Source organism: Urocitellus parryii, chromosome 1, assembly GCF_045843805.1.
Source record: "Urocitellus parryii isolate mUroPar1 chromosome 1, mUroPar1.hap1, whole genome shotgun sequence".
Classification (NCBI taxonomy): Eukaryota; Metazoa; Chordata; class Mammalia; order Rodentia; family Sciuridae; genus Urocitellus; species Urocitellus parryii.
Window position 1 is genome coordinate 127772771 of NC_135531.1, and position 15853 is coordinate 127788623.

Genomic DNA, 15853 nt, shown 5'->3' on the forward strand with positions numbered 1-15853 from the left:
ATGTGGATGACACTTGAGGAGTTTTTTGTTTTTCGGTACTGAAGATTGACTGCAGGGCCTTGTACACAGTAGTCAATTTTTGAGATATAGCTCAAAACTTGCAAGAGAGTTTAAATCAGAGGTTATAAACTGGTGGTCCTTGGCTCAAATCTGGTTTGCCCACTGGGTTTTACTCACACAGGGTTTAAAATTTTTAAAATTTAGTCCCACATTTAAAACTCAGAGAAATCTGGGCAGGGGACATAGCTCAGTGATAGAACACTTGCCTAGTATGTACAAGGTCCTGGATTTGATCACCAGCACTAAAAAATAAAAAATTAAGAGAAATTCCTATAAAAATCTGGCTTTCCAGAGTTTTCTGAAAAACTGAATAGTCTAGAGCTGACTAGAAGAGGCATACACTTTTCAGCTGACCATATCCCTTTCTCACTCGCGCTCATTTAAATTTCCAGCCTGACTTCCACAGGCATCTAAGTTTGCAAATCTTACTTTAGAAAACATAAGGAGTAGAAGCACAGACCTGGCCCCAATGGTCAAGACCTGATCCAGCTCTGAATGGGAGCTGGGCCCTCTCACCTGATAAGTCAGTGACAGCAGGGTCCGCTAGCCGCCCATAGTGCGCCATGAGTTTGAGCTTGGTCTCCTGTTTCCTGTGTTTCTTGCCCACATAATGTTGTTGAGCCATGGCAGGGTCGTTGAAAGTCGCATGACAAAGGCTGCAGAACTTGTCTGGGTCTATCATCTCTCTATTCTGGTGCAAGGCTAAGGTGGAGGCCACAAGGAAAGGATTTGTAAGGCGTTTCGACAGAGCTGCGGTGAAAGAGTTCAAACAGAAACAATGAAAAAACCCAGAAGGTGCCAAGCTTTCGAATATGCTGAAGAGAAAGAAAGGCAGTGTCACTATTTAATCATACTGGCAGATGTGGCACTGCCTATGTGAATCAAACAATGAACACCTTCTCTAATTGGGAAAACTGGGAAGATCTGGGATAGCCCAGAAGCAGTTAATTTGTTCAGCAGTTTCAACTACTTTAGGCATTTAAGTCCTGATTTTCTCATACCATGAAGAGACTCTGAACTTCTGCCATCAATTTGCTTAACTATTACAAACTAGAGGTGAATACTGCAATCTTTTCGTCCCTCAGAATTTCCTGGACTTTCATAGCAAGTGGGTAAGAAGTTTGGGTATTTTATTTGCATCTTCACAATATCCCAGTTAGGGGCTGGGGTTGTGGCTCAGTAGTAGAGTGCTCACCTAGCATGTGTGAGGCATGGGTTCTATCCTCAGCACCACATAAAAAAGTAAATAAACAAAATAAAGGTATTGTGTCCATCTACAACTGAAAAAAAAAAAAAAAGTATCCCAGTTACAGAGCTGGGACCACTGCACTGATGTAGACATTGAGGTTCTGAGCTCATATGAGGTCAGGAAACCACACCAGTGATGCCTTTTAGGCTACACTGCTTTCTAGGCTGAGTGAGAGAGAGAAGACAGTGAACATCAGGTTACACATTTTGTACGTATTTTTTTCCCTTTGTTCTTCAGAACCACCCTAATGATGTTTGTATTATTTTGCCAAATTACAGAGAAAAACTGAGGCTCAGATAGGTAAAGTGGCTTGCCTAAGATCACTAAGCTAGTGAGTGAACCCAGGTCTGTGTGACCTTAGAGCCCAAGCTCTCTTTGCCACGCCCAGCTGCCAGAGTGTGGCAAGAAGGCTACAACTGATGCTTTCCCTGACTGTGCTGGGGTGTGATTCAGTGAAGCAGAGCCTGGTATGGGCATAGTATGAGCTTCCTGTGAGTCAGCATGGGTCCTGATGTTGACTGTAGGCTGTGCGGATGCCTTATAAAGTGGATACAATGACTCGCTAATAAGTACTGATGGGGAACAATGTTAACCTAGCAACCACTGCTATAAAAATGTGGATCCCAGAACCACCATCAGTGGTAGTGAAGGGATAGAGCACAGCAGCACTCACAGGTAGATGAGATGGCTCAGATGCTATTCTGTCCCTGAACCACTTCAACTGGGGCCATTTTGGAGATTTTTCTCAAGCCATAAGAAATATGCTCGCTATTCCCACAATAGTTTTCCAGTATAAGGAATCTCAATCTCTCTGGCCATTGATTTTTGTTTCAGCAAGCAATGGAAAAAGTAAACTACGTGTTGTAGAATATAAGAAAATATTGTTTGTGGTGATGAATGGGAGAAAAAGGCAGGTTATAAAGCAATTTGTTTCTTGTGTCCTCAATTTTCTAAAACAGCAAAAACCATAGGTAAGTGACTGTATGAAAACAAAGTCAAAAAGTATTTTTCCATATTTTCCAATTCTTCTACAATGAATGTAGATTTTTTGACATCAGAAAAGAGATAATATTGATCACTAAGAGATAAAGGTCATTGAACTGGGGGCAGTGCTGGAAGCCTATAATTCCTGCTAATCAGGAGGCTGACAAAGGAGGATTGTAAGTTTGAGGCCAGCCTGGGCAACTCAGTGAGACTTTGTCTCAAAATAAAAAATAAAAAGTGCTGGGGATATAGCTTAGTAGTAGAATGCTTGGCTAGCATGTGCAAGGGGCATATGGAAAGAATATTCTACAGGGATGTCCACTGTAGTGTTATTTATAATACCAGGAAACAGAAGAGGAAAACTCAAATGTTTAACATTAGGGGAATGGTTAAATGTGGTTATAATGTAGTCACTCTAAATGTTTACAAAAAAAGTTTTTAATTACACAGGGAAATATAAATGTTATGTTAAATTAAAAATATAAATGAGAAATATACATACAATATGGTCATGACACTATTAAAAATAACTGTGCCATCTATCTACATATACTGGCATTTTGAAATGTCATCCACATATTAAGAGTAGTTCTCTTGGTGGTAGGATTTTGGTGTTATTTTAATTTATTTTTTGTACTTTTACACTGTTTGAATTGGAATTATTCATAATGAGTGTGTGTCTTTTTTAAAAAACAAAGTTTTTAAGGTATTCTATGTTTATATGCTCCTATATATGCAATTAACCTAAATATACACATAGTAAATATACAAACAGATAAATACACATAAACACATACATAACAAAAAAAGTTTTTAGGAGGAAACAGTACTCCAAAATGTTAACAGTGGTTATTGCTCAAGGGTAAAATTATGATAATTTTTCTATTTACCTATATTTTCCATGTTTTTTACAACATGCACATATTACTTATACATTAGAAAAATGTTTAATTTCAAGAAGTTATAAACGTACATGATTACATGGAAAAGTGCTTAAATTACAAAAATCAAATGAAAAGTAAAAACAATACAAGTGATTCATGGACTATGATGACAACTATGTAAAAACATTATCTTCAAGTGACAAAGGCTAAAAGTAAATATGGAAAATAAACTCTTTAGTGTGGAAGTTTTGGGATAAAATTTGTTCCTGAGAATTTTCCCATTTGTGGAAAGATAAATATGGCTTGATAAAGTTCAGTTCTTAAGCTAGTATCCTTTGGCCTAATGCTTAAACATTGTGGCATCATGTTTTGTACCAATACTGGTTTTAAGCAAAAGCAATCAGTACAAGTCAAAGATTAATTAATCGTAAGCAAGGCCAATGGCATGTTCCCAGTGGTGGATACTGGATCAACTATTGCATTTTATGAGGGAATTCTACCCACTGGCTATTTTAATGGTAACAACAATGATCATTTACTGAGCATCTATTATGTCCTAGGTTTTTAACATACATTATTTTAACCTCACATCTATGAAGTAGACAGCAATAACATTTTACAGGTGAGGAAACTCAGACACAAAGAAGTTATACAAATGATAAACAGCAGCACCAGGTTTTAAACCTGGGTATCTATGACTTCAAAGGCCGTATTTCATTGTTTCATACATTGAGTAACTAGATTTAGGTGTGATAAGAAGGTATAATTATGAGTGCGTTTTCACTCTATCTTCAAAACTTCCAAATATTATTGTCTTGTTTTCATAACACAGTAAAACAAATAGTACAAATAGTGTAGTCTACTTTGTGGCACAAAATACAGAAGCAAAAATTCACAAGAAAAAAATGAAACAAAGATCAAAGAACTTTCCCTCTTAACTAACTGCAGTTAGCAGAGGTTAAAAACTCCAGCAAACCAGAAGTTAATGAGATGAAAGCAAGGGGTGAGCTCCAGTGGTGACAAGATAAAAGAGGCTATTTTAGAAGTCACTGCACTGGGAACAAATCCATGGCAGCTGCAAACAGCTTGCTGGGCAGTAGTGTTGGCACTGAAGTATTCTGCTTTGAAAGGCAAGTCCTTGTGTAGAGAACAGGCAGCTTTTGAGGATTAAAGTGAGTAGGGCAAAACCTGAGCATGAGAAAAGGACACGGACTTAGCTTTCAACTTGGAACAAGGTAATAAGAGCAAGTAGATAGTGGGAGGGAAAAAACTAAGTGGGAAAAGCAGGAGACAGAACACTCTCACAGTGTATGTGTGTATGTGTGTCTTGGAGAACTTTGGCATTTCTGAGTTGCAGTTTTTGGTCAGGACAAAAGTCCAGGCTAAGAATCTTCTACTGAGGAAACACTGGTGGAACCAAAGAAAGGGAGGTTAGGTGAGCATAACTCTGAGGCTGCATTTCAATGAAGTGGGAGTCTACTTTTTATATTTATAAGAGCTCTCAAAAGCTGTTCAACCTCTCTGTGGTCCCAGTGAACATTTCTGGGAGCACCTGGCAATAATGCCCTGAGGACAGGAAGGGTCCCAATATAGCACTACTCAGGAAAACCAGTACCTTCCACCTTAGTGGATTGCTGCTTCAGCTTTAAGTTCTTTGCGTGGGTCTTCCCCAGGTAGTGCGACTGGGCCACAACAGGGGAGGAAAAGGTCATGTTACAGATGGGGCAGCACTGGTTCTTGTCTTTGCTTCTGCTGCTCTTCTGGTTGAGAGAAAGAACACAGGTCTGATCATGCCACTGCCCGGCCAGAAAATCTTCAGTGGTTCCCCAATGCCCATAGTACACTGGGCATTTAAGACCCCCTTCACTTATTAACCCCCAAACTGCCTTTTTGGATTTTGTTCCAACTATTTTGTCCCAGTCTCTACTCATCATACCCCACTTTATTCTCTATTGCTTCTTTATTTTGCTTGAACTATTCCTGTTGTCTAGAATGTTCTTCCTTTCTTTCCTGCCTGATGTCTTGTCTGCTTAGCCTTTGAGGCCTACTTGAAATAGCTGCTCTTCATTTTAGAAGACTTTTACTCAAGAAAATAATTCAGCATATAATTATCAAGCCCCTTCATGTCTGCATTCCATGAAGAATCTTACTTCTCCTCTGTAATGCCAGAGAGCTAAGTAGACCTCTGTCATATGGCTTGCTAACACCCTAAACTCACAGTGTCACAGCTTAGAAGACTTCTGTGAACTCAAGTGCAAAATTCAGGTGTGGACTATTTGACTCACATTTTATTTCCTATTCCTTGAACCTTGCTAGAGTCTGGCACACAGTAGATGCTCAGAGTTCTCTGAATAAGCACATCATTGGATTTTACTTTTTGATCATGGTTAGGCCGGGAGACATATTTTAAACCTATATTAAGGTGTCCCAATCTAAGCAAGTCTGATCTCTGAACAAGGTATTCATTTAGCATTTCTGAACCTTGGCACTGTTGATATTTTGGGCTCAGTAACTTTTGTTGGGGGTAGGTACTGTAATCTCACTTGAACTACTCAGCCACCCCAAGAGTTGAAGAAACTGAAGTACAACAAGGTGAAGTGACTTGCCCAGTCACAGAGTTCATCCTATCTTCTTCAATTTTAAATCATAAGAAAGGCCACGAGGGGAGACATTCAGGGACTTTCCAAAAGGGACAAGCAAGGTCCTTCAAACCACTGGCCACTAAAATAGAAGGTAGCAGTTTGTAAAATAAACTTTTATTTATAGATCATCGACTAGGAACTGGAATTTCTCCTCACAATGCCTTAAGACATAGGAATCATCTCTATGAGTGAAGTTCAGAGAGAAGTGCTCGCCCAAAGTTGTCCACCCGGGAAACTGCAGTGCCTGGTTCACTGAATTCTCATTCTATGTGTACAGCTTACCACAGAACAGAAATAAGGTATTCCTAAGGGAGAGGGGTTATTTCAACATAATTCTCACAGTAATTCTGACCCCCAAAATAAATGCAATTACCAATTAATGAGAGCAGGCATTTGTTTTACTTACTTACTCAAAACATTCTAAACTCAGTTCTTTTTTACAGCTCTCAAGAAAGTAAGCAGCTTTCTTCCCTCTACTTTCTCTGGGATAGTTTCTTGTCCTGCTCTAAGAAATTTTGGGGTAGTATGAATAATAATAGTTCTATTTACTGAGTCCTTACTACATGCCAGGTTCTGTGTTGGGTGCTTTTTATAAACCTTGTGTTGCTTTAGTTAAGGAAAATCCTGTAGATATTTAGGATGTTATCCATTTTCATAGAGAAAGAAATCGAGGCTCAGAGAATTAATAAAACCTGTCTAAGTCACAAAATAGGAGCAGGATTTGTAGCCGAGTTAAACTGACTCAAAGGCCAGGCTCTTTCACCACACCAACCTGTGTGCTGGCTTCATCAGGAAGCGAGAGGTCTCAACATGGCAGCTGTATTACCTGATCTGAGTCTAGTCTCTTCATTTCCCCCTTTAATGTCTCCAGTCCATGGATTGCTAGGTATCTCTTCACTTTGTTAGCATGTTTTTTGCTCTGCAAGAACCCAGGAAAAAGATCAAAGATAGCCAACTGCCATTTCATATTGAAGGCATTAAAGACTAGATTTTCATCTGATTCATCTTCACAAAAACTTTTGAGGTGTAGAATGTGGGGGAAGAAACTTAAGTTTATCGAGACTCCACTCTGTGAGAGGCACTTTACATGCTATCAAATTTAATTTTCTGGGGCTGGGGCTGTGGTTCAGTGGTAGTGCACTTGCCTGGCATGTGTGAGGACTAGGTTCAGTTCTCAGTACTGCACATAAATAAATAAATTAAAGGCCCATTGGGGCTGGGGATATAGCTCAGTCGGTAGAGTGCTTGCCTTGCATGCACAAGGTTCTGGGTTTAATCCCCAGCAACACCCAAAAAATAAAATAAAATAAAGGTCTATCAACAACTAACTAAATAAATAAAAATTTAGTTTTCACAATAATCAATGAGAAAATCATCATCTCCTCATGCATGAAGAAACTGAGGCTAAAGATGGTGAAGTTTCTTGCCCAAGATGAGTAGCAGAGCTAAAATTTGAACTCATAGTTTCTGCTTTCTACTCTACCAAGTTGAAAGGGAAGACACACTATAATGATCCTGATTTGAATGGGAGAGATGAGACTCTGAGACATCACCTCAATCTACAGGTCACAAGCCAACATGCATGAACATAAAGCCTGAGTGCTAAGAATTACATTTCATGGTGAACGCCAGGGAGAAGTGAGGATTTGGCACTGGATCAAAGAAGTGAAGTAGTGCTAAAGGTTCAATGGAAAAGGTACCTGGTAATGTGCCAGCTTCTGGGATTCAGAAATCAGCAAGGCGCAGCAAACTTTACACTGGGTATTAGTGAAGAGGCATTGGTTCTTCTGGATCATGTGTTCCACTACAGAGGGGAAAAGAAAAAAAATCTGAGTTGACAAATATTACCGCAATAGCACTGTCAAAATATATATATATATATTAGTTGTAGATGGGTATAATACCATAATACCTTTTATTTATTTACTTTTATGTGGTGCTGAAGATTGAGCCCAGTGCCTCACACTTGCTAGGCACACACTCTACCACTGAGCTATAAGCCCAGCCCCAACAGCACTGTCTTTCAACCCTGTCTTAAACACATGCACTAAGTAATAGAATGTCATACTAATACATACAAAGTTGTTAGTTACTACCACCTACTATAGTTATGATGTAGTTAGTTATTATGCTATCATCTCACACCATCTGCATTATTACTTATTTTATAATTTTATAAATACAAACCTTTTTTACTAAGTAACTTTTTAAAAAAATATTTATTTATTTATTTATTTTTTAGGTGTAGATGGACACAACACAATGCCTTTATTTTTATGTGGTGCTGAGGATCGAACCCGGGTCCCACCCATGCTAGGTAAGCGCTCCACCGCTGAGCCACAATCCCAGCCCCTACTAAGTAACTTTTTTTTTTAAAAAATATTTTTTAGTTGTAGATGAACACAACACCTTTATTTATTTATTTATTTTTGTGGTGCTGAGGATCAAACCCAGTGGTTTGCACATGCTAGGCAAGCACTCTACCATTGAGCCACAACCCCAGCCCCCTTAGTAACTTCTCTTTAAAATGAATCTTTAGGGCTGGGGTTGTGGTTCAGTGGCAGAGCGCTTGCCTCACACATGTGAGGCACTGGGTTCAATCCTCAGCACTACATAAAAATAAATAAACAAAATAAGTGTATTGTGTCCATGTATAACTAAAAAAAAAAAAAAGTTGTTTTTAAAAAAAGAATCTTTATAGCTAGGCATGGTGGTACTTGCCTGTAATCCTAGCAACTCAGGAGTCTGAGGCAAGAGGATTCAAAAGCTTGAGGATAGCTTTAGCAGTTGAGACCCTGTCTTTTTTTTTTTTTTTTAATATTTATTTGTTAGGTGTAGCTGGACACAATACCTTTATTTTTTTATTTTTGTGTGGTGCTTAGGATCGAACTCGGGGCCTTGCACGTGCTAGGAAAGCACTCTACCACTGAGCCACAACCCCAGCCCGAGACCCTGCCTTAAAATAAAAATAAAAATGGCTGGGGTTGTAGATCAGTGGTTGAGCACTTGCCTAGCATGCATGAAACCTTGGTTTCAATCCCTGGTACCAAAAAAAGAAAAAAAGGCATGGTAATACCTAACTGAGGCTTACTACCAGATAGAATCAGGAGAATTGAAAAGGGAAATATTATCTCACTGTTCTGGATCTAACTTTGAAACATTTAAAATCACCTAACATCACAGGTTTTAGCCTGTGCTTAATTGTTAGGCATGGACAACTTGCCTCTATGAGAAGGGAGCCATCACACTCAAGATGTGAATTCCACCATAGCATCAATAACAAGAAGTAGAGGCCAAGTCCAGAAAACTAGGAGGGAAGAACAAGCCCAAGCTTCTTTTCTCCCAGTTCCAAAAAGTGGTCAAGATGCCCAGGAGAAGAAGCCAGGCATGGTGGCATATGTCTGTAATCCCAGTAACTCAGGAGGCTGAGGCAGGAGAATGGCAAGTTCAAAGCCAGCCTCAGCAACTTAGTGAGACCCTAAGCAACTTATCAAGACCCTGTCTCAAAATAAAAAGAGATAGGAAAGTGGCTAAGTGGTTACAATCCCTGGTACAAAAAAAAAAAAAAAGATGCGATGCCCAACAGGAAGGTTCTTGGTGGAGAACATCTAATATGCCTCTCTCTCTATGCCATTAGATCAAAGGCTTAACTATGCTCATCTTTTAGGGCAGAAAGGTTTGTCTGGCTATATTTCTGTCCTGTAGGATCTCTTGTTTATTACCACATTTTTCTTTTTCTTTCTTTTTTTTTTTTATCTTTTTAGAATACATGACAGCAGTGGAATGCATTACTATTCTTATTACACATATCATATCTCTGTATATAAAGTATGTTCACACCATACACATAATGTCTTTATACATGGGTTTTTGTTTTTTGTTTTTTTTTGCATTACAATTCTATTACCACATTTTTCTCCTAAAGTGTTTGGTAAATTTTTTTGAAAGACTTTGCCTGCCTTGCTGTGTTCAGAGAAACCAAGGTTGGCTGTATCTGTGAAGACTGCTGGGCCAGAGCATTTTATTTTTTTGATGCTGGGGATTTAACACAAGGGTACTTTACTGCTTTACTACTAAGCTACATCCCCAGCTCGCTCACTCGCTCTCTCTCTCTCTCTCTCTCTCTCTCTTTTTTGATACCAGGGATTGAACTCAGCCACATCCCCAGCCCTATTTTATATTTAATTTAGAGACAGGTTCTCATCAAGTTGCTTAGGGCCTCACTAAGTTGCTGACCTAAAACTTAGGATCCTCTTGTCTCACCTTCTGAATTGCTAAGATTACAAGCATGCACCATGGCACATAGCCTGAGCCACAGCTTTTTAAAAGAGGCAAGAAGCTCCACAGAATGAAAAGATGAGACAGGGGTCAGAGTCCAGCCACCACCTCCTCACCTGGAGATTCTGGATCCTGCTCCCTACCCACAGGGTGCTAGGGAATCCTACCAGGACCTTGGGCACACTAGGCAAGTGCCCTAACATTGCTCTACACCTCCAGCCCCAGACTTTGTTTTGTTAAAGGAGATAGGTCTCCTTTTGAGGACATTCAGAATCTGACTCCCATAGACTACACAAGGAAGGGGCACACCATTTATGACTCCGTATCCCCACTATTTAGTACAATACTGTACCCACAAGCAGGGACTTGGTTAATACCTACTAAATGAATACACTCTGTGCTGGAACCCACTCTTTGGCCTGAGAGTACACTTGTATGATGCACACATTATGTATTCAAAGTGCCATGCCCATGATAACACTGGACTTAGTGCTGGGGCCATGACAATAAATAAAGCACATAAGATAAAGAGTAAATAAATAAGCAAGATAATGATAGAGAATGAGAAATGCTATGGAAACAAAGTAAATTGGTAGAAAATGATGGGGGCAGGATAGTTAGTGAAGACTCACAGGAAAGTGTCAGCCACAAGAAGGTGTAGGGGAAAAGAATGTTCCTGCCTGAGCCACTTTCTGAGGCCGGGGTGAGTGGCATGTTTAAGGAATGGAGAGAAGGCCAGTGTAGCTAGAGTGTGGTAAAAGAAGAGTGGTAGGAGACAAAGTTGGAGAGGCAACATGAAGCTTACTAGATGATGCTGAATGAATGTAAGACCTCATAAATTGCATTATGAACTTCAGATTTTATTCTTTGTGTAATGAAAGGCAACAAGCCCTGGTTTATGTTTTGAAAAGATTACTCTGCTGGGTGTGGTGGTGCATATCTGTAGTCCCAGCCATATGGGAGGCTGAGGCAGGAGTTCACAAGTTTGAGGTCAGCCTTGGCAACATTAGCAAGACTCTGTCCTCTGTCTCAAAATAAAAAATAAAAAGGGCTGGGGATGTAGCTCAGTGGTAGAGTGCCCCCAGGTTCCATCCCCCATACCAAACAACAACAAAAAAACTGTTGAACTTTGAGTGGATTGTGGCTCAGTGGTAGAGCACTCACCTAGCAAGTGCGAGGCCCTGGGTTCAATCCTCATCACAACATAAAAAAATAAAATAAAGGGGCTGGGATGTGGCTCAAGCGGTAGCGCTCGCCTGGCATGCGTGTGGCCCAGGTTTGATCCTCAGCACCACATACAAAGATGTTGTGTCTGCTGGGGAAAAAAAAAAAAAAAAAATTCTCTCTCTCTCTCTCTAAAAAAAAGGGGAGGGAACAATTATTAAAAAAATAGATAAATAAAATAAAGGTATTGTGACTAACTACAACTAAAAAAAAAAAAAAGCCAAAACTGTTGTACTTTGGGTAAGAACAGTGGGGATCCGTGGGTTTCTTTCCCTCAGGGCTGCTCTCGTTTCCTCATGCACTCAGTAGGGGCAGAGGTCCTGTCAGAGAGGAGCAGGAAGAGAACCAATAACTTCCCCAGGGAAGGGCAATATCACTTGTGTTCTAAATGGTGGGTGAGGCCTCTATGCTGCAATGCATGCAGTTGGTGGAAGTAGTGATCTCAGAGGCAGGAAGAGCCAAGGGCTCTACTGACCTGAAGCGGTAGTCATGGTTGGGATAAGCATGTCCCTGGCTGAGATTGTGAGAGGGCCCATGTTAGATACACTCCTGGCCCATTATAAGGCTATGAACACTTCAAAGAGATGCAAAATGGCCCAGGGGGAAATAAAAGACAGGACAAACTTCAAAGTGGCCTGAATTTTAAATATGCTTTCCTATCAACACACAGATTCAACAGAAGACCAAGTAAGGCCTTATTGACTTCCGGTATTTAGAAAAATCTATGGAATCAGTGACTAAGCACTAAGCAACATAAACACATGGAGTAAAAAATGATAAAAAAGAGCCAAATTGAGAATGTTTGCTTCTGAAATCTTCAGCCATCATGTGAACAATTTGAAGACTAAAGCCACCAAGCTGTGAAGAAGCCCAAATTATTCCATGCAGGAAGACTATACAGGGAGGCTCTGGTGATACAAAAAGAAAGAGCTATCTGGCCACTCCTAGAAGCTCCATTCTTGTGCAATTTCAACTTCAGCCACCATCTGAGTGCGCATATGTAACAGACCTTGAATGAGAACTATGCAACCAAGCCTTCTCCAAATTCCAGATCCATAAAAACTGAGAGAGGTTTGTGAAGTTGAAGGAAGCGAAGTCCTACAGAGGGAAAAGTACCTACACAAATATCAGAATTCTGAGACAGATGTCTGACTGCACATCCCTGTTGCCCTGATATGCGCATCTAATCCAACAGGCAGAAATGGTTTGACACAGGTAATTACATGCTTAGAAAATCACCAGGTAGGCTGACAATACTGGGTTGGACCTCCAGAATAACGAATAAATGTTCCAATAGGCTAATAAGGGTCTCTAAGGCAGCCCTCTCAGTTTTCATCACCAATGGAACCTACCCCTCAACATATAAAGCTGGAGAATGGATGCTAGACCACTGATAAAGGAAGAGCTCAAGGTTCCATGGCCTTCCCCGACAGCAACAATAGCCAAGAAGCACAGGAATATGGCCTTTACTACATTTCAACTTTCTAAATCTTATGAATAGTTATGATTGATAGGATTTTATTTGTATCCATTCTGTAGCCAATTAGAAAGTGTTAGGGTACAGGCTATCAAAGTATAAAGCATAAGGCAGATTTTCACAGGGTCAATGAAGTAGAGACAGAGAGAACCAGTGTGAGACAGTATTATGATTTGGAATATGAATTGTTCCCCCAAATCTCCTATTTTTTTTAAAAAAATCTTTCTTTCTATTTCTTTATTTTTTATGTGGTACTGAGAATCGAACCCAGGGTCTCACATCTGTGAGGCAAGTGCTCTACCACTGAACTACAATCCCAGCCCCCAAACCTCCGATCTTAATGCATATTCAGAAGTGACATGATTGGATTGTTAGAGCTGAAACCTAATCAGTCCATCCTAGTGGGAATGGACTGGGTGGTAACTATAGACAGGTGGGAAAAGCTACAGGAGGTGGGTGACTGTGGGCACGTTCTGAAATGGTTCATCTTCTCTGTGGCTCCTTCTTTCCTCTTTTTCTCTGTGCTCTTTGACAGCCAAGAGGTGAGCAGTTTTCCTCTGCCACACTCTTCAGCCATGTTGTTCTGTTTCACCTAGGGCCCAGAGCAATGAACTTGACCAACCATGGACTAAACTTCTGGGACTGTGAGCTAAAATAAACTTTCTTCCCTCTAAGTTCTTCTTCTTCTTTTTTCAGTGCTGAGGACCAAACTCAAGGCCTTGTGCGTACTAGGCAAACACCCTTCCACTGAGCTAAATCCCCAACCCCTCTAAGTTGTTCTTGTTGGTAATTTTGGTGATGCAACAAAAAGTTGACTAACACAGACAGCAAGATAATTCATAAGGTGTGCAGCGGGGTGGTGGTGGTGATGGAACAGTTCAGGGGTACAGCATGTACTTACCGTGCATGAGGACCAGGGATCAACTCCTAGTACCCTCACCTCCAAAGGAAGATAATTCAAAGACTTAATAAATTCATGGGAAGTGGCATCTGGGAGACAAAGTGATCACTATCTTTGGGTGACTATGGTACCTTAAGTTGCCTTAGGTTGACTTAGAGCTAGGATGATTGGTCACAGAATGATTAAACCACCTCCTATATTACAATTAATAGTAAACTTTGCATGCTATTCCTTGAGCCTTGATGTGACCTTAGAACATGCAATTCAGCCAGTTCCAGTGATGTATGCCTTTAATCCCAGCTACTTGAGAGGGTGAGGCAGGAATAAATTGCTCAAGGTCAACCTGGGCAATTTAACAAAGTCCTGTCTCAAAATAAAATTTAAAAGGTCTGGGAATGACTGGGCATGGTGGTACATGCTCATGATCCCAGCTGAGGCGGGAGGAGTGTAAGTTCAAGGCCAACCTGGGCAACTTATAGAGATTCTGTCTCAAAATAAAAAGTAAGGGCTGGGATTTGACTCAGCTATCCCACTCCTCAGTTTATACCCAAAGGACTTAAAATCAGTATACTTCAGGGACACCATATCAATGTTTATAGCAGCACAATTCACAATAGCTAAATTATGCAATCAATCTAGATGCCCTTCAGTAGATGAATGGATAGGGAAACTTTGGCACATATACACAATGGAACATTACTCTGCATTAAAAGAGAATAAAATCATGGCATTTGCAGTAAGTAAATGAAATTGGAGAATATAATGCTAAGTGAAGCAAGCCAATCCCAAAAAACCAAAGGCCAAATGTATTCTTTGATATGAGGATGCTGACTCATAATGGCGATGGGGGGGGCTGGGGATGTGGCTCAAGCGGTAGTGCGCTCGCCTGGCATGCGTGCGGCCCGGTTCGATCCTCAGCACCACATACAAACGAAGATGTTGTGTCCGCCGAAAACTAGAAAATAAATATTGAAAAATTCTCTCTCTCTCTTAAAAAAAAAAATAATGGCGATGGGGGGGCATGGGAGGAATAGAGAAACTTTAGATAGGGCAAAGCGGGGAGGGAGGGGAAAGAAAGGGGCTAGTGGGTAGGAATGACGGTGGAATGAGTTAGACATCTTTACCCTAAGTACATGTATGAAGACTCGAATGGTGTGAAAATACTTTGTGTACAGTGACTTGAAAAATTGTGCTTTATATGTATAATATGAAATGAATTGCATTCTGCTATCATGTATAACAAATTAAAATAAATAATTTTTAAAATAAAAAATAGGACTGTGGATGTGGCTCAGTGGTCAAGTGCTCCTAAGTTCAATTCCCAGTTCATTCCTCCCTAAAAAAGTCTTCAGATTCTTGCTTTTTAACACAGGAAATTTCAACTAGATGCACACAAATTTAGTTAACCATTGTTTTATTTTTTTCATTTAGGTTATTTCTCAGATTTTGTTAGTAGAAATAATGTCATGAATATCATTGTCTCTGAGTGTTCTATATTTAAAGCAAAGATAAAATTTTGTGTTACACTTTATACATTCATGTCTTTTAATCTACTGATATTTTCAATTGGTGTTATATTTATTGAAATGAAACTGTGAATTAATTTCTGAAATCTGACTTGTGTCGTACATTAAAGGTCATTTTAAGTCAGAAAAAAAATAAGGGCTGGGGCTATAGCTCAGTGGCAGAGTGCTTGCCTAGCACATGTGAGGTACTGTGTTCAATCTTTAGAACCACATTAAAAAATAAACGAATAAAATAAAGGCATGCTATCTATCTACATAAATAAATAAATAGGATTGGGAATGTAGCTCAGAGTGCTTGCCTAGCATGTGTGGGGCCTGGGTTCAATCCTCTCATCCCACTCAACCCCCTCTAAAAAGGAAAATTTACCAACAACTGAGGGTAGTTCTCTGAGAGGGATGAAATCTATTTATCACCCCTACTTATTATGGCTTATTAAGAGGCAATGGGCTTTTAGTTACAGCTAAAAGCAGCAAATAACAAAAGATTCTAGGAGAACTCTTTCCTAGAATAATAACCTACCCATGGAGACAATGGTTAGGCAATATAGTCTAATGGGTAGGGTAACTTACAAGAATAAACCAGAGAGTTGGCCACATTAAGGCTACCAAGCCTTGGTATTTCTATTTG

General features: G+C 39.9%; 1 protein-coding gene across 1 annotated transcript in view; it reads right to left on the reverse strand.

Annotated features, from left to right (window-relative positions):
• Window positions 1–15853, reverse strand: part of Znf346 (zinc finger protein 346) — a 51066-nt gene that overhangs the window by 22099 nt on the left and 13114 nt on the right. The window contains exons 2-5 of the mRNA XM_026398211.2: window positions 7520–7623; window positions 6646–6738; window positions 4793–4937; window positions 577–762 (exon numbers count right to left, since the gene is read on the reverse strand). Coding sequence (XP_026253996.1) covers window positions 577–762; window positions 4793–4937; window positions 6646–6738; window positions 7520–7623 — 528 coding nt within the window. The remainder of the gene's footprint in view (window positions 1–576; window positions 763–4792; window positions 4938–6645; window positions 6739–7519; window positions 7624–15853) is intronic.